Here is an 18,325-nt window from a genome sequence, read left to right on the forward strand (position 1 = left end):
TTCCCTAGAGGTGAGTTCCCTGCCTGCCATGCCTGCAAGCCTGGCTCTTTCTTTGTGGTCACCATTGTGACAGGTTGAGAGGAACCTGCCTGCAGGGCTTCCAACTGCTGCGTCAGAGCTCCCCAGAGCTGCTGCTACTCACATATGAAGGTTCAATTTTGTATTTTTCAGAGCTTCATCAAAGAGTCAATCTTAGCTGGACAGATCATCTTCTTTCTGATACCAAGAGATACTGATGTATCTTTATTAACTGTGTGGGGCCCAGTTTTCAGTTACTGCCCTGGTAGACTTCAGCAAGCTCTTCAGGTACCCACTGCCCTTAAAGATAATGCCAATTGGTGTTCTTACAGCCAAAAAACCCAGAAGTTTATACTACCAACTTATTCTATAGGAAAAATATTTCAGAAGGGGAACCTGTAGAAGTAAAAGTATGTTTCCAATCAGTACTTTATCAACTGTCACAAAGAAACACAGTCGATTGTCCAGAAATAATTTATTCGTCAACAATAAAACACTGAATAGAAAAAGCCTTGTAAATAAAACTATATATATAATGCTTTATTTTTTTATTTGATACTCCACAAAAAACACTACAGACAGTAACAAAATAATCCAATTAATCTTAAAAATTTCAAATTATAATCATCACTCTTCATTAATAATTTTTTATTAACAATGCAAAGGTCATTTGTTTACATATTATGGTTTTACTTGATATCATTAAATTTTTTCTTAAAACACTTGAAGCAATTGGTTGTTTGCCTCGTAATTTATAACATATATTAATAAACAATATAACAGCTCTGAGAAAGATATGCAGACTGTTCAATGGTAAGTAGTCTACCATAGGTTGTTTAGTGGGAGTGCAGGAATAAATCACAACTGAATTGGGATAGAAGTCAACACATTGAAGAGAAATAGTATTTGGGGAACAATTACATGTTTTCCATTGCTCGCTTGGTAATGTGATCTCTTTCAAGCTCTGATTTCTCCTGTTTTAGATATTCTAGCACCTTTGCTAGCATATCCTCATCCAGATACTGCCTGTTTTGCGTGTCATCAGCTTCCCCAGCCATGGAAAGCCTTTTGCTGAGCGAAGCCAACTTTGCAGTCTCCTGTGGTCCCAGTTGATTTAGGTGCTCTCTGATGGCCTGCTCCAGGTGATCATCTTCCTGCAGGTTGCTTTCAGAAGCTGGAGCTGGGACTCGTTTCATCTGGTTTGTATTGATTACTTCCGGATATTTTGCCAACACCTTTGCCAAATAATCAGCTAGTTCTTCATCCTTCTCATTCAGTTTCTCATATTCCATTTGTCGTCTTTCCAAATCATTCATCCAAGCAGCTTTAGGAAACAGGTGGCCTTTCAATCTTCTGGGAATGTAAGACAGTCTTGGCAAATCATTTTCTTGATTAAGATGATTGAGTAGGTAGGAGGGATTCTGATTAGCTAAATTGTCATTTCCCAGAAGACTGACAATATCTTCAATATTGAGGTCTTCAGGTAGATTTTCTGGAATAAGAGGCTGCTTCATGTACCCGTTTTTAGAGTTCAGATTATTTTTAAATATATCACTCTGTCCTAGATTGGTTTCAGCTATCTCGTCAAGGTCTTCTGGGAATTCTGCTTCCTGCTCAGCTTCCAACCTTTCACTCTGAAGCTGCTTTTTTTCTCCAGCTTTCAACATGTCTATTAAATCCTCAGGAGGAATTTGTAAATTCCTTGAGATTTCTATCAGCTGAGCAATAGACTGAGGATCAAGTTGTTTATCCAAAAATGTTGATGCTCTCTTTTCCTCAAGTTCTCCTCCAGTCCTTAGTCTCCTTCCAGGACTACCCATTAGCCTCTTCAGGTAATAATTCATTAGCTTTGAAACATCCTCTGACATTTGATCTTTACTGTCTCTTCTTATTTCATCCTCAAGGAAGCTGAGTTTCCCTGATCTTTTCATTTCATTGTCAATTTCCTCTTCATGTTTATCAATTTCCTCTTTGCTATCTTTTATCTCTTCCTGGGTTTGGCTTTCCACTTTTTCTTCTATGGGATTCCAATCTTCTCCTCCAACCACATCTTCATAGGCAATGTTATTCACTTTATATACATCATCTTCATCATCTGTATACAGTTTCTGGTCCTCATCCAGCCTTTCTTTCTTGTGGTTACTAGGTCCTGCCATCTTCCCCAACTCCTGAAACACAGACTCCAGCGTAGCAAGGCTTTGGGGGGTGTATTGCTCTTCCACAATTTCATTAGTACGCTTGAAAGGGCTGTCTCTTGAACTCTCTTCATAGTGCCCAAATGGCATTTTGAGATACTTTTGCCACCTCTCAGGCCACTTGTAAGCCTCATAATCATCAATTACTCCAGCTGGAAAGTTATCTGAACTTAGACCATAAGGTTTATTCTCCTTTGGGCCAGTTTTTGACTCTTTCTCAGCTTGCCGCAAGGCTTCCAACATTACCTTAACCCATTGGGACTCATCTTCAGTCAAAGAATCCCTTACATTATCTGGTAGGTGAATCTGATCCATACTTTCCTTCTGTTGCAGGAGATATGGGACACTTTGATAAGAGTTGTAATCAGGGCTGCTTTCTCCTTTGTTAGTTTGCTTGCGAAGGTCTTCTATGTATTCCAATGCTTTGATCATATCAGGATTTGGGAGTCTTTGTAAGTTTTTCATTACATAGTCTGGATCTTTTTGAAGCAGCTGATGCTGCTGGAAGGAAGCTGCATCAACCCAACAGATTAGGACAAAGAAAAAGGTGAGAGCGCAGGCTGCTCCAGGCTGGAACGTTTTAGTTTCTGCCATATTTAAAATATTTCCTTTAAATGAAGAAGAAAAAGGGAAAAAAAGAAGCAGTTAACACATGGAGACAGACTTAGGAAACCAAGCGATGCTAGATATCTCTTATCTCTATGCTTCACGTACTTTATGGAAATGAATTTTCCAATGGCAGTACCAAAGTACAAAATACGGATGCTATATAACTTATGAAATGCTCATAGAGAAATCTAGATGTCATTTTAATTATGAAAATGAAACTCCTAAATGGTAAAATCAGTGTATCTATATATTTAAATGCTGATAAAAATATTAATATTAAAACTTCAGACAGAATTATTTTGTGAGATTGATCCATAAGGCATCTAATTTCATGCCAGGATAATACTGCTGAATGGTGTTAGACTGTAATAAAATTAATGTGATGAAGTGGAGAACATGACATGTAAAATTACTTGCAAGTTTATTTCTGTCATTACTGATAGTGCTATTTCTTCCTTTTTTGTTATTTCATTTTTTAAAAATCCATTATTTGTATTACAGGTGAATTTTAGTTAATGACTTTATGAGTCATTTTCCTATGGGCAATGATCCCCTATATGAGTGACGAACTCTAATTTATTGTAAAGGTACAATATCATTTTACTAAATCCTCTAAAACCCATCTTGGAAATGAGCTCGAGTAGGTAGGTCTTGAGTGGTGATTTCATTCATTTGCTCATTCATTCACTTCAGTAGAAATTGAATCAGGTCCCAGGACAGGCAGAAACATGACCATAGGCAAATTTAGTTAGAATAGATCAGTAGAAGCCCATGTCTGCCCAGCTTACACCAGTCAACAATAAACTATGGAGCAGAATTGGGATAAATATGCCTCCAAATGAATTAAGATGGTTACAGCACAACTGTGTCTGAGAATACAGCTGCACAAGCCCACCCTTGCAGGGAGCTGAGCACTCTCCACACAGCACAGAGGAAAATACCATGTCATTTCCTAGGAGATGGTCAGGCACTGACACTTGGGCCATGAGACAGGTTAGGATTTTTTCTGATCCAGTTACATTAACAAATAAAGCACAATAACGAGAAAGGATGACAAAGACAGAAACTGCTTTGATTAATTGAGCTATTTTGGTTCCTTTGGTTTTTGGTTTCGTGAAAGCATCCTGTTGAGACATTGGTGGTTCACGACAGACTGAATGAGCTACATCTACCACTATTTACCCACTGCTGGAAGTAGAAAGTTAGCATGAATATGTTCATTTCAACTCACTTGAAGATTTTTCTGCTCAGTTTTCATTCTTAATATAATGTGACTTAACTAAATAATTAAAGCACTGTCAAGTCAGAGAGCTGCTATTTTCCCCCCTCAGTGTGCTTCAGAAAACTAACAGGCATAATAGCAAATAATTTCCCCAAACACTTCTGCCTTCAGGCCTGGATACATTTGATTACTTCAACAGCTGATTAGAAGGTCACACCCTTCAGGTCTGAACTTGCTGTGAAACAAAGCCAACAGATTGCTTCATTTTCTGTCACAGGAAAGGCACAAACCCTATGCATAACTGTGTATCTCCATGAAAAAAAAAAGGTGATTTGCTACTTTCTGTGGCAAATGAATGAAATGAGGACTTTCTTTTCCAGCAAAGAGACTAGTTATTAACAGAGTTAGTTTGATTAACATATGAGAAATTGTCCTTTCCGAGGGATGAGGGAAGGGAGATTCATTCCATAATCACTTACCAAGCACCTCCCACTCTCAAACCCAGGAACTCACTCTCCTTCACTGCACACAATTTGGATTGTTACAGCCTTTGCAAGGGCTGTCTGCATCCCATTAAAATTGAAATGTGTGCAGCCAGGCAAAGTTTAGTTTAGAGTTCCACAAGGACATTGTTCAGTTGGATATTTCCTTTGCAGGAATAACAGGGCATTGGCTCCAATCTTCATAATTTTTGTGCATTTGCCTCTAGGTCAATTTTCACTTCTAATTTATTGGTAGATAATACTTGAAAGCCTTGTCAAATGGATTTGGGAATGATTTATTTTGAAAGCTTTGAGTTCTGGTCATAGATCTTGTCATTAAATATAACCCTAAGGTAAGAGGACTCCTCCCTAGCCTTTCAGACTCTAGTTCCTTTTTTTTTTTTTTAACAGATGACATTTTAGACTCTCTCTCTCTCAAAGGGCAATATACTAAACGGCTCTTTTTGCCTCTGGATGGATAATTGTGAAGCTAGTCTAGATGAAGAGCATATTTTCTCCTCTATTAGCACCTAACAAACAGGAAAATCACCTTTTAGCCAACAAATGAGGACGAAGTTCCTCTTTACAAAATGAGGCAATCGCGTTCACAATTTAAAATGCACAAAGGCGATGTAGACTGACAAAAGTTGTGTAAAAAAACAGACAGAAAAAAACAAATCTCCTTTCAGGGATGTTTCCATGGTAGCAGAATTTTTTTTCTCTCGATCTGTCTCAGCAGTTGTCTCTGATGTGACTGTAATGTTTCCAGTGAAAATTTGCTATAAGAACTCACAGGCTTTCCTATAGATGTGTCCCTGCCCCGAGAATCTGAGGAAAAATCTAACAGCAGTTTTTCATTAAAAAAAGAAATACTTCATGCACTCTTCCTCCATTTTTCCCCCCGTAAATAACACGCATGCAATAAATTTGCCTTGTTTAAAAGCATCTCTAACCCTTTACCCCTTGTAAGTGATTGAAAACATGAACAAAACAACAACGAGGTGAGTAGAAGGGTAAAAACCCCAATCCCCATCAGTTCTCAGCAAATATAATGACTGTTTGCACACGGACACATCTGGAAAAGAGAGTCAGGGGGTGTTTGCATCCGAGGGAACCTCTCTGCCCGTACTCTGAGTGCCTGAAGTGCCATGTCGGTGACCTGGCATGACTGAACGCCATCGCCTAACGGGAGCGCTCTGCTTCCCGTCCTCAGCCACGAGCTATGCTGAGAATACATATATAATATTTATAGTAATATTTTATAGAAATATTTCTCATCGCAAACCCCAGCCCTACGGCCTCGCTGTGCCTTTCACTCGGTGTCAGCTCCCCACCGGTGTCGGCCGAGCCCCGCAGACAGCCCAGGAATGGTCCAGATTCCCCGACCCCCGCCCGGCGCATCCCTTACCTGCCTCTCCTGCCGCTCCTGCCGCTCCCGCTGCTCCTGCCGCCTTCAGCACCCGGACAGCGCCCGCTTATACCGCCCTCGCCCGGTACGTCACGGCCCCGCCACGCCCCGCCGGGGCCGCGGGACCCTCCCGAGGGCGGGCGGAGGGACCCCCGTCCGCCGCAAGGGATGGGTAACTACCGGGGCGAGTAAAACCGAGAGCGTCAAGAAAGTGGGGCGGAGAAAGGAAAATAAAGGTGAGAAAAGTGAAAACGAAAGAGGAAAAACAGAATCAGAAAAATGACGTGAAGAGAAAAGGGAGGAGAGGAAAAAAGACGGATTAAAGGGAGAAAACGGTATTAAAAAGAGAAAACGAAAAGGCAGACATGGTACAGCCTTTTCTTCTGCTTCTCAGCTCCCATGGACTGGGGAGGAGGGACTTGATGAAGGCGACCTACACCTCGGGGGGTGGATGAAGATGACCCTCACCTTGGGTGGTTGGTAAAGTCGATCCACACCTCGGGTGGCAGGTGAAGCTGATCCACATGTCAGGTGGTGGGTGAAGCTGACCCTCGCCTCAGCTGGGTGAAAGATGCCAATCCACACCTCGGAGGGTGGGTGCTGGCCAAGCCAACAGCAGTGACACACCCCTGGGGCTATGGGACAGGAACGGCACTGGGGACACACAGCAGCTGGAGGTGGGTGTGAGCCCAAGTGCAAGGAAGACCCTGTGCACAAGGGTCAGTGTGAGCATGTGCACACACACGGCCATTGCCTGTTCCCATGTCTCGGCAGGAATCAGCCTTTCAATAGCTATGGCTAGCTGGTTTTTTTTATTTATTCATTGACTAAGCCATTGCAGCACAGTTGTGGCTTTGTCATAGAGCAGGGACAATTCATGGCATCTGTGGCCTCATCATCAGGTGTGGGAGGCCCAGGAGTTCCAGACCAACTACAGAAGGGTGCTCCTGGGGAAGGGAGCAGAGCGGGGGAATGACACCACTCCACTGTGTGCCTGAGATAGATGGAAAAACTGAAGCATGTCAGGGAAAGATAAGGGAGATGGTTCTCCCCACCCTAGTAGCCCCTGCCCTGGCCTGGGGTACAGGGAGGGGGAAAGCCCCCACTCCTACAGGGTTCTGCCTCTGCCAGTGGCTGTGACACGGGACTGGGACCAGCTTGGCACTCCCCCAGATGGGGATGGAGCCAGAGAGGGACTACCCATCTCTGGCACCAATGCCAGGCATTGCTGGTGATGCCCTCACAGTTCTAACTCCATTCTCATCTCTCCAAGTGCAAAAAGGGTAGCACTTACATGTCTGGATCGCTAGAGTGAGTAAATACCATCATGCCATAAATCACAAAGCATGAGATGTAACACTTTGCTTCAGCTGATGCTCTGGGGTTTAGCTTGTTCCTTCTGCTTCCTTTCCATTCCAGAAAGGTTGTTTTAGTTTGGCTTTTAAATAAGGATACCTTTTATCCAAAAATAAATCTTTCCTGACAGTTTTGACCTTTTACAGCATAAAATGCAAAAAAACCCCTAGAATGAATGTATCTTCCAAACCAATAAATGTTATCAAAATAAATTGTCATAAGAACAGTAAGGTAGAAATAATTGTAGCCATGAATACAGACAAAAAGACTATCCTAGCTGCATTTGCTGTAATTGACATGGACATCTGGAAATAAAGATCTTCTTTCACTGCACGTAGTTTTTGTGCTGAAACTATCCAGCAGCAGCTTTATTCAGATCCCAGATACCACCTAACATGCTTTCATCACCAGAACCAGGAATAAAAGAGCCAAACAAAATGTTGCATTAGGGCCCATGATAGCAACTGTGAAGGAAAACTGAAAGGCATCTGCTGCAGTAAGAAGAAGGCAAGGTCCAGGTGCCCCCTGAGCAGCTGGGAACTGTATGGCTGAACACCACATCCCCTTCAGCAAGGCTCTGAATACAGCACTGCTGACACTGCTATTGCTACTAGCCCTATCACAATACCAAATCTCCCTATTTGTTTGATCTGTCCTCATTACTGCTGTCCTACTACTCCTTTCCCTCCCAGTCCTTGCAGCCAGCATCACTATGCTATAGCAGATCGTTACCTAAACACTACATTTTTCAAACCCACTGGAGGTGAAGACCCAGTCCTGTACCAACACCTATTCCAATGCTTTGGCCACTCAGAAGTTTATATCCTCATTTTACTGGGATTTGGAATAATATCCCACGTAGTTGCATATTATGCCAGTAAAAAAGAATCCTTTGGTTACATAGGAATAGTATGGGCCATGTTTTCAATTGGATTCCTAGGGGTCATTGTATGAGCCCATCATGTATTTACGGTAGGCACAGATGTAGACAGCTGAGCCTACTTCACATCAGCCACCATCATCATTGCAATTCCAACAGGTATTAAAGTCTTTAGCTGACTAGCCACCCTACACGGAGGAACAATTAAATGACAACCCCCCATGCGTTGAGACCTAGACTTTATTTTCCTATTCACCATTGGAGGCTTAACAGTAATTGTATTAGCCAACTCTTGATTAGATACCATCTTACACAATACCTACTATGTAGTAGCCCACTTCCATTATGTCCTATCTATAGGAGCAGTATTTGCAATTCTAGCAGGCTTCACACATTGATTCCCACTATTCACCGGATATACTCTCCACCCTAATGAGCCAAAGCCCACTTTGGAGTCATATTCACTGGAGTAAACCTCACCTTCTTCCCACAGCAATTCCTAGGCTTAGGTGGCATGCCACAACAATACTCTGATTACCCAGGCACCTACACTCTATGAAACACTCTCTCCTCCATCAGCTCACTCATCTCCATAACTGCAGTAATCATACTAATATTTATTATTTGAGAAGCCTTCACATCCAAATGCAAAGTACTACAGCCAGAACTAACCAATACTAACATTGAATGAATCCATAGCTGCCCACCCTCCTACCACATCTTTGAAGAACCAGCCGTTGTCCAAGAATGGAAGGAATCAAACCCTCATAAGCTGGTTTCAAGCCAACCACATCAAACCACTCATGCTTCTTTCTTAAGGGTTGTTAGTAAAACTATTACATAGTCTTGTCAAGACTAAATCATAGGTGAAAACCCAGTACACCGCATCATCACACATGGCCAACCACTTTCAATTCAGTTTCCAAGATGCTTCATCATCCATTATAGAAGAACTAGTAGAATTCTATGACCATGCCCTCATAGTTGCATTGGCTATCTGCAGCCTCGGCCTTTATCTCCTAACCTTAATGCTTTAGAAAAACTATTGTCCAACACTGTCGATGCCCAAGAAGTAGAACTCGTCTGAACAATCCTACCTGCCATCATCCTAATCATACTTGCCCTCCCATCCCTTCAAATCCTCTACGTAATAGATGAAATTGATGAACTTGACCTGACCTTAAAGGCCATCAATCTCCAATGATACTGAACATATGAATACACAGACTTCAAAGACCTGTCATTTGACTCATAGATTACCAGCAACAGAACTTCCACTTTGCAATTTCTGCCTACTAGAAGTAGACCACTGTATTGTTGTTCCAATAGAATCCCCTATTCAAGTAATCATCATGCTGACATCATCCACTCATGAGCTATTCCTAGCCTTGCTAGGACTATTGCTCAATCCCTGGAGAACATACTCAATGTGATCAAAACCAACAAAAAAACAATAACAGAAAACACCAGAAGAAAATTTCTCAATTCAGATTTTCAGGAATTTTCTTATGCCTCTGCAGGTATTTCCAACAGACTCTTGTTCATTCTGCCATCAAATACCCAACACATCTAGCAAATTATTTCCCATGAAATCATCCTGATAAGCCCCATCCATCTATCCTTGCTCTTCAGCATTAGTGTGTATTTCAGACAACCCAAATTAATTGGCACATCAGCAAGATTCCATCCTCCTTAACCACTCACCTGAGACTTACAGCACATAAAAGCAGACAGAAACTTGACTTAGGTCTCTGCTGTGGCTATTCTGGGTTCAGTGGATAAAATTTTCCAAAGGCTATCTACAATTGGGCTGTCAATTTTAATCCACATCAAAAAATGTTGCCTGGACTTTGCACTTATGATTGATTGCATCCGCACAGCCCTAAAAGGATGTACTTTCTTTGGTCATACTGAATGTATGGCATTCTTTTCCTCAGAATGAGTCATGGAACAGAAAATTTGATCTGTTTTGTCATCAGAACTTCCATGGCATTTTATACAAGAGTAAGATCACATCACAGCTTCTCTGAATTTTAGGAAATTGCATTAGAACTAGCTTAGTATCAACTGCTTAAGCAATGATCTTGTTTTTCTGAGTGCATTTTGACCATGTTGTGTTCTTTTGTGGATCCTGAGAACAGATTAGCTATATAGGTAATGATTTCTCTGAACAGCTTGCCTCGTTCCATGCTCTACCTTGCCTAGTCATGCATCATGACAAGATAAAAGTTAATCAATCACTCCTGCACCTTGCTTCAAAGAGCTTTTATTTCACTTCATGTAAGAAAGAGATCATGGAGTGGGAGGATACTTCACTGCAGCAAACAGAGGCAAGAGGGCTCCAACCTACTCTGTTGTATCATACCCAGCTGGAAGATCATCATTACTAAAGTTAACAGAGACAGGAAAGTCAAGCAACTTATCTCCAGTGGTCCTTGGTATCACTGTCCGTCTGCCCAGGCCCAGGGACAGCACCAGCACCAGCACCAGCACCAGTGGGGTGATGGACCATGGCCAGAACCACCATTGTCCATGGACTGCAGCCTCCCAAGGAGACCTGCCTCCCACCACACCTGCCGAGTTCACAGGAGAGGATGGGATGATGTTCTTGCTGGTATGGCCATCCCAGAAGCAATGTGCAGGCAGCAGCACATTTGTCTGGCTGCTGTAGCTCTTTTCTAAACACGAAAATAGTTTGCAGTTTGTGCACTTCTCTTCAGCTATAGCTCTCTCCTCCTCTAATTTGTGTCACCAAAGATCAGCACTGCTTAAAAATAAAGCAGGGTTCTGTCAATATTGATTATTGCCCCCTTCCTCTGTTTCCAGTAGCAACTAAAAATAATTTACAATTCATTACAGACATGGCTTTTCCTGCAGAATAAGTGCCTTTGTCACATTTAAAATTCAGTCCATATCTAACTTGACTATCTGCCTTTAGTCTATATATAATGAGAAAGAGAAGGTTTTCTTTCCTCAGAAAAAGTTCATCAGTCATAATAGATACAGATTTAAATTCTTTTAATTTTAAATACTTCAACTCTGCTTGTGTCCAACATCAGACTTGTTATTTTCTGCTCATTTTGCATGCTTGAAAGATCAATCATATTTGTATGCAAATATTTTTGGCCTCCCTAATTTTAGTGCACAAAAAATGGCTCAAATTTCATTACTAAAGCCATAAGGAAAGGGATAAATACAGCATTATAAGGAAAAGTAAGGGCTTTGCAGTTTGTAGCCACAGGCCTTTAAAAGCTGGGATGTCAAGGCAAGGGTCTGCTGGCTGTAAATCACTGGGCTTTATTCCATGCTGCAATGAGATTAAGTAGTTTTAACATCAGCCTGAGCAAAAGGGACATTTCAAGAACAGGTTTTGCTAAGGAAAATCAAAAAAGCCAAATCCTGATTTTTACCCAATATTTACATGTTCAAGACTTCAGGCTGACTGCTTATAAAAAAAATTAACTAGGAAGAGGAGCTTTAGGCAAGACTTGAGACTTAGTGCCCTGGGAGCCTGTGCAGGCTCCCACAGGAGGCGGTGGAAAGACAGGTGACAGCTTGGCTGATGGGACCTGGCAGGCTCTCACTCCATGTATGCCTAGTAGCCTGCACAGCAGCCATCCTGGCCCAGCTACCCAGCTGGCAGCACAACCACTATTGCAATGGGAACCAGGGCCCTGCAATGGGAATCACCACACCGCACCTACCGTGCTTCAGCCCTTCTGCACCAGGACTGGCATCACGTGGAACTCAGCTGTGCTACACCTGCTTAGAGTCCTTCCCCAGGGCTTTGTCGCTTCTCAAGTGCCTCTTGTTTTCTCCAGTGACTTCTGGAGGAGCTGAGCCATGCTGCCTCACTGCTCCTACCTCCCTGCCCAGTGGCCTACACTCGATGCCTCAAGCTTGGGATAATCAGGATCCACCCCACAGCAGAGACCCCCTGCTCAGAGCAGGAGAATGGGATCTATGAGCTCAGCAAGGGCAGAGAAACCTGCACTGGAAGGAGCCATAAAAGCAGCAGATGAATCAACAGGGTAAGAGTTTACTGCTATACTTGTTCCAGTGTAGCCTCCAATTTGAGTACAATGCACAGGAATAGCAGAACACCGACGGATTAGGGAATATATGTCTTCTCATTTAAACACCGAATTATTTTTATCTCCAGGCCTCCCACACACACATACTCACATATTTTCTTCCATGGAGTTTCAAGGCTTTTCACAAGCCTGTGACATCTGCTTACCAACATTTGGTGTAAAAATATCGGTATCTGCTCTGCACGGCTGCTCTGAGTGCTACATTTACCAGCCAGTAAAGATCAAGAGCCTCCTGGGAGCTGGCTGGATCAAACTGTCATGATTTCAGCACTGCTTTGCGTCAGACAGCAAAATTTAAAGTCAAAACAAAGATAGTTTAGGGAGGAAGACAATGTGAAACCCTGAGTCATACCCTGCTGAGGGTGAGGAGAACAGATTAATAGACAGCAAACATGAATGAAACCGAAGGGCTCATTTTAGTCATGTGGCTGCTTCTGAAACCCAAAATAGGATTTATTTTTAGCCTTTGAGCATGAAAAGAGGATTTCTTTGCACTTTGCCAAGGAGAAGTTGAGAAAAGAGTTTTAATTGGTGTGGGGCAGGCTCCCCTTTCCCTTGACACTCCAAGGAGCTCAGCTGCAGGGCTTGCTGCGCTCAGGAAAGGTTTGCTGCTCACAGGCTGCTCTAATGATGTGTCACCTACAGGACACTGCACAACCCAGCAATTTTTAGCATTGTTTGGATACAAAAGCCTCAGCCAACTTTTCTTTGCTATTTTTGAGTCAAAAAAGTCTGCTGATAACCAGGTTGTTTCTTTGTGAGGGGCTGTCCCACTGCTGGCTAGCTGGGGAAGGAGGGAAAGCAACTATGGCTTGGAAGTTGGAGAAAATGCAGAGGTTCCCCCAAAATCATGGGAGATTACATAATTGAAACCTTGAGCCTTTTAGAGCAGCTGTGGCAACAACCAGCAGCAGCAGACAGCAAAACCAGTTTGTCTCTGCCTTCCCAGCACATACTGCTTGTCTGTGTCCAGCTCCTCAGCTGTGAGGGTCTGACCTGGGGTATTGGCCAGTTTGGGGTATTTGAATCAGCCAGAGTTGTCCTTTAGTGATGTTTTTTCATGAGAGAATTCAAAGGTTTTACAAGAGAGAGAAAAAAGTTGGCACTATATTGCTCTGTATGTACATTTATGTGAGTTTTCACTTTAAATAAACAGAGAGAAGAGCTTGCACAGCTGTGCATAAGGCTAGTTCCATTGTATAGTCCTCTGCTAAATCATTCAGCAATTCTGCTCTGCAGAAACTTCATGGTCTTGGGGCTAAGCCATTTCTATCCCTTACTTACATTAAAGCCTCATTAATTTTCACATTAATCACTCATAAACATGAAGAAGCTCAGTGATTTTTGATCTCCCTGTCTCCAGCAGAAAAATTTCCATTTTGTTATCTGCTGCCTGGTTTGACAACACAGGATAGGACTCAGAGTAGTAGAATTGCTGCTCCAAAAATAATGCTCCTGTTCTTAATCTTTTGGCTTTTGGTTTGTGGGTTTTTTTGGCTGGTTGGTTGGTTGGTTGGTTGGTTGGTTGGTTGGTTGGTTGGGGGTTTTTGTTTGTTTGTTTTTTGAGAATCCAGCCATTCTCAAAGTATGCTGGATTCTGCTGCCATTACGAATATGGGCAAATGTTCTTCTGTCCCCAAGACATTAGAGCAACAGGTGCTTTAGCAATGCAGCATGTGAGAATTCATGTGCTAAAGCTAGAAGGGCAAAAAGCCATGCTCTGTTTCTGTGGCATTGTTTCAATTTTCTCTTGCGTTGTCCTTATTACTGTCATTAGTTTCACTGATATCATTACAGCCTTTTTTGTGACCATAGGTTTGTCTTTTGCTTAGTATGCAAATGTGCATACATTTCAACTCTACTGTAATTATACAGATCTGGGCCAAAATAAAATCTAGTAGTTGGTCAAGAATGTGACAAAAATTGAAAAAAGACACTCAGTGCAAGGCATAGCACAGACACAGTGTTACAGAATTTCCTCCTAGAGACTTCTTCAAGAAGAAATCAAACTACTTGATTTGGTAGCTCATGTGGAAAAGGAAGAACCACTTCATGTCATGCCCTTTTTAAAAAGTGTATACTAAATTAAAAGTTTATTCAACATAATAATGAGTGCATCAAAAAGAGAGCACACATTCATATCATTCCATGTGGTTATATCTATTAGCATTTGTCACATCAGCACCAAAGCAGATATCTTGTCGTTTTAGGGTTGAACTGTACTGACTTTGAATTTCAGGATATAGAGCCAGGGAGAGTCAGCTGGATTCAATGGCAGCTTCACGGGTTTAGTGATTGTAGGATCAAGGCAAGTCCAGAACCTTGGTGCAAAAAGCAGAAGACATGCAGGTGAATAATTCACCACCTACCCTTGCACCAACCTCCCTGTAGGCTGCAGTCAGGTGTGAGAGCAAAATTAGCACAGCCCATTGACCTACTGACAGAGGTGGTGAGGGTGCAATGCCATCACCCAGATATGCAGGAGGCATATTCTGAACATCAGGAGACAGAGAAATCAAGCAATGTGGTCTGGGAGCTGCACACTTCCACGATGTGCAAGTGTACATGGAAAGTCACCGTGCTCCATCCAGTGTGGATGTGGTGGGAGCCAGAGGGTGGGTAGAGCTGGGTACATGGCACAACATGGCATCCATCCACGGAAAAGATTAAGAGCTCTGTTAACATCTATAATTTGCTTTTTCTTATCAGACAGTCATTAAAGGGCCTCTTGGGGAAGGAAAAAAGTGACAGGAAGGCTGCTCCTTTCTCTACCAAAGTCAAAATACAAGCAGTGACATTGTTTCCCCAAACAGGCTCCAATGTATGGGACAACTACTAACACTTCTGCAAGATGGGAAGAACATTTGCTTGAATGTCCTAACTGTTTTAGATAGCAGTCTCGCACCTCTCTCAGCTATCAGAGCCTCGACTGGCAAGTAAAATCCATATACTCATGAGAAAATGCTGCGATTTTCCCCTAAGGCAAATACTTTCTGCATGACACATCTTACTGGTAAGTGCCTGAGATGGGCTGAGTGCCCATCCCAGCCCTGAGGCTCGTGCTTGGCAAGATCCATTTTCCACCAGACTTGCAGCAGGTGACTATTTTGAAGCGGTCCTGCCACTGTGCTGCAAAGCATCTCCCCAGGTTCATCCGGCCAGCAGTGGGGCTGCACATGCCAAGAAGCACAGCCCAGGAGCTGCTCACCAATGCAACCTGCATCCCCCATGGACTCAGTGACTATCTTCCAAAAAAATGCCAGATAATCTGTCATCCGTATCTACTGCACTTGGCTGCATCTCATAGAAGTGTTCTGCTCTCCCAAAATAAATTATTTGAAATTCAAGGCAAAAGCAATTCATTGCAGCTGTCTAAAATCAGGTCACAAAGCCCTGTGATGAATTACTGCCAGCCTCACTAAGAGGGTGGTTAGCATACACTCCTGCATGGATGTGGGGTCACAGGGAGCTGTTGGCTGGCTGTGGTTTTCCACTAGTGTATCTCAGGATGAACCAAAAGGCCAGATACCATCTCTGGCACTGGAGATCTTGTCTGAAGAACTAAACGGATTACGTGTCCATGCAGGGTGGTTTTCACCATCTGTTGCAGGTGAGATGATGAGATTCTCAATTCTACCTGTTTCATGATGTTATTATATGAAAAACAAACAAACAAAACCAAACACAGCCCTTCTCTTGAGGATTGCTGATGCTTGCTTTTCATCAGGGTGCCATGATCAATATGTTGTTGAGATGGTACCTTCTCACCTTCTCCTGATGTGCTGCTGCCTGTTGCAGAAAGTGTACATCACATTATGCTCCCCACGGCATCATGCTGCTGTTGATGCCTCTCTGACAATGGCTGCAGCAACTGTCCCAGCTCAGTAGCTGTTTGTAAAGCCTCTGCTGGGTGGTTCTCACCTTGCTGCATGAACATCCTTTTTTTATTCCTCATCCTCTCTTCTGCAAGGACTTGGCAGCGCCTGGTGCATGCAGACCCATGCAGACACAGTCCTCCCTGAGCTCCCTTGAAGGACATCAATCCCATCGTAATTTTTTTGAAGAATAGAGGTATTCTGTATGGGACAAGAAGAGATAGAAAGGAAGAACTGTAACATGTGAGGGGACACAGCAGAAATTGGTAAGTGGAGAAAGCAGCCAGCTGCCAGGGATGCAGCTGCAGTACCGGAGCCAGCACAGCATGGAGATGTACGCACAGACAGAGCCTCCGAGCTGGAAAGACCAGGTGGTGCAGGAGCTGAGGCAGGAATACTAAGTCTCTCTTTGAGGGTCTATGCCAAGGAGGTGGGACCAAAGGGTAATTAGGCTGATGAACAGCATTATTAAACGTATGAAATGAGGCTTACAATAGAAGAGAAATTTCAGGAAAAATTAGTTGAAGGGAGAAGTTTAACAGAGCAAATCCCAGCACAATTAACCTACAGGGAAGCAGAAATACAGAGCCTGCTCCCAAAAGTAGATCTATACAAAAACTCCAGTTTTGTTTCCTGATTTTTACCTATCAAGTACATACATGAATTACAGCCATTTATTTGCTTTTTAAAAGCAGTAAAACAATGGGATTCAAAGGATATACTTCAGTTGTAATGAGATCAAATACATTTGGAATATACAGAAAATCAAAAACATATCTAAATGCTTTGAGCAGCAGTCAATGTTTGCTGAATGGTAGTCCTTAACCATGATTTTTAATTACTATTGACAACATTCTTAATCCTAAATTTATATTGTTACTTCTCACAGCTGCCTAGACAGCCAGAACAACCACCCCCCAAAAACAAGCTAGCAAGCACTGATTTTCAGGCAAACAGATCATAAAACAAGCCTGCAAATCTAATTGCTGAGTTCATCACTGAAAGAAACATCTACGAAGTGCCTCCAATCCACTGAAAAATGTGGTATCTTCTGATGGCTATATTGCCTATTAGCTGAAGATTACTCTGACCTACGGAGTAGCTGTTGAATTCATGCTTTGCATTGTGCTGATGTAAGTTCTAAGTTCATAAAGCAACATGAATTTTAATAATGCTGAGAAAGTCTTGCCTGACTTATCAGCTGCATTAGCAGATCACCAAATACCATAGTATATAACCACATGTGCAGAAAATTACACACACCTCAAAGGGGTTGTTTTATCAGCTTTTTTAGGCAGAAAAGCAAAGCAAAGCAATTCACCAATGTAGTTTTCTAAGTCCCTGAATTCTTACATAGAGGAGACAAAAATTCTGAGATGAGCCTGTGCCTCAGTGAGGTCTCTAAGTACTTCTAGTGCTGCAAATTATACCTCTCCAAAACGTATGTTCAGGTGTCCTGTGAATGAAGAGCTATCTTGCAAAGTAGTTGCCATTCCTACACATTCCTTTCTGCTTTATTTAGAGGCTATCAAGATACTTAAAAATAACCTGGAACAGCTGTGCTATAAAACCAAATCCAACTGTAAAATAGCATCCCAGAAAGAACCAGGAGTTTTTGTTTTGCTTGATGATAGCGAGTATATCCACTCCTTTGTACAGAGTAGGTAGACATGACTGCAATTAAGAGCAAGTGTGGCACTTGCAGGGGACAGGAGTGGAGGATGGTTAAATTAACATTTCACAGACCACTTCAATGCTGACACATCCTAACATATCTGTTTTCTGAAGTCTTGACTTTCCTTCATCACGTTTCTGAGTACTCTCTACAGTGTTCTAACAGAACAAAACCCTGGCTGGGACCAGCAGAATCTGCTGTGAATAGTTTACACTCCAGTGTAGCTGTCTGTGCAAGCATTAAGTCATTATACTTACATATACATAAAGCATTTTCGGCCACATTTTCTTCCAGTCTAACTTAGTTCAGATTAAAGAATAGAACCTTTATATGTAGATAGAAATATGTCCCTCCATTCTTTTCTTCTGTTTTGCAGCACTTAACATCATCCTACTACAATAAAGCGTAATTCTTCCTACAGGACAACTAGCAGAGCAGAAAAAAGAGCAGCTTCCATTACACTTTTCTTACTAAGCTTTCTATGGCCTTCCTGTAGACTTTCTTGTAGCAG

General features: G+C 42.4%; 1 protein-coding gene across 2 annotated transcripts; it reads right to left on the minus strand.

Moving 5' to 3' along the window:
* Positions 1-537: 537 nt before the first annotated feature.
* SCG2 (secretogranin II) lies at positions 538-16,327 on the minus strand. 2 transcript variants are annotated; one of them, XM_071566589.1, is made up of 2 exons: positions 16,186-16,327; positions 538-2,821 (listed from the first exon to the last, which is right to left on the minus strand). In XM_071566589.1, the coding sequence occupies exons 1-2, from the start codon at positions 16,310-16,312 to the stop codon at positions 936-938; spliced, it is 2,013 nt and encodes a 670-aa protein (XP_071422690.1). In that variant the 5' UTR covers positions 16,313-16,327; the 3' UTR covers positions 538-935. The 2 variants fall into 2 exon arrangements, with proteins under 2 accessions (XP_071422690.1, XP_071422691.1); XM_071566590.1 differs by lacking the exon at positions 16,186-16,327 and adding an exon at positions 5,935-6,038.
* Between the last annotated feature and the right edge of the window lie 1,998 nt (positions 16,328-18,325).

The sequence above is a fragment of the Pithys albifrons genome, chromosome 11 (assembly GCF_047495875.1).
Source record: "Pithys albifrons albifrons isolate INPA30051 chromosome 11, PitAlb_v1, whole genome shotgun sequence".
NCBI classification, from domain to species: domain Eukaryota; kingdom Metazoa; phylum Chordata; class Aves; order Passeriformes; family Thamnophilidae; genus Pithys; species Pithys albifrons.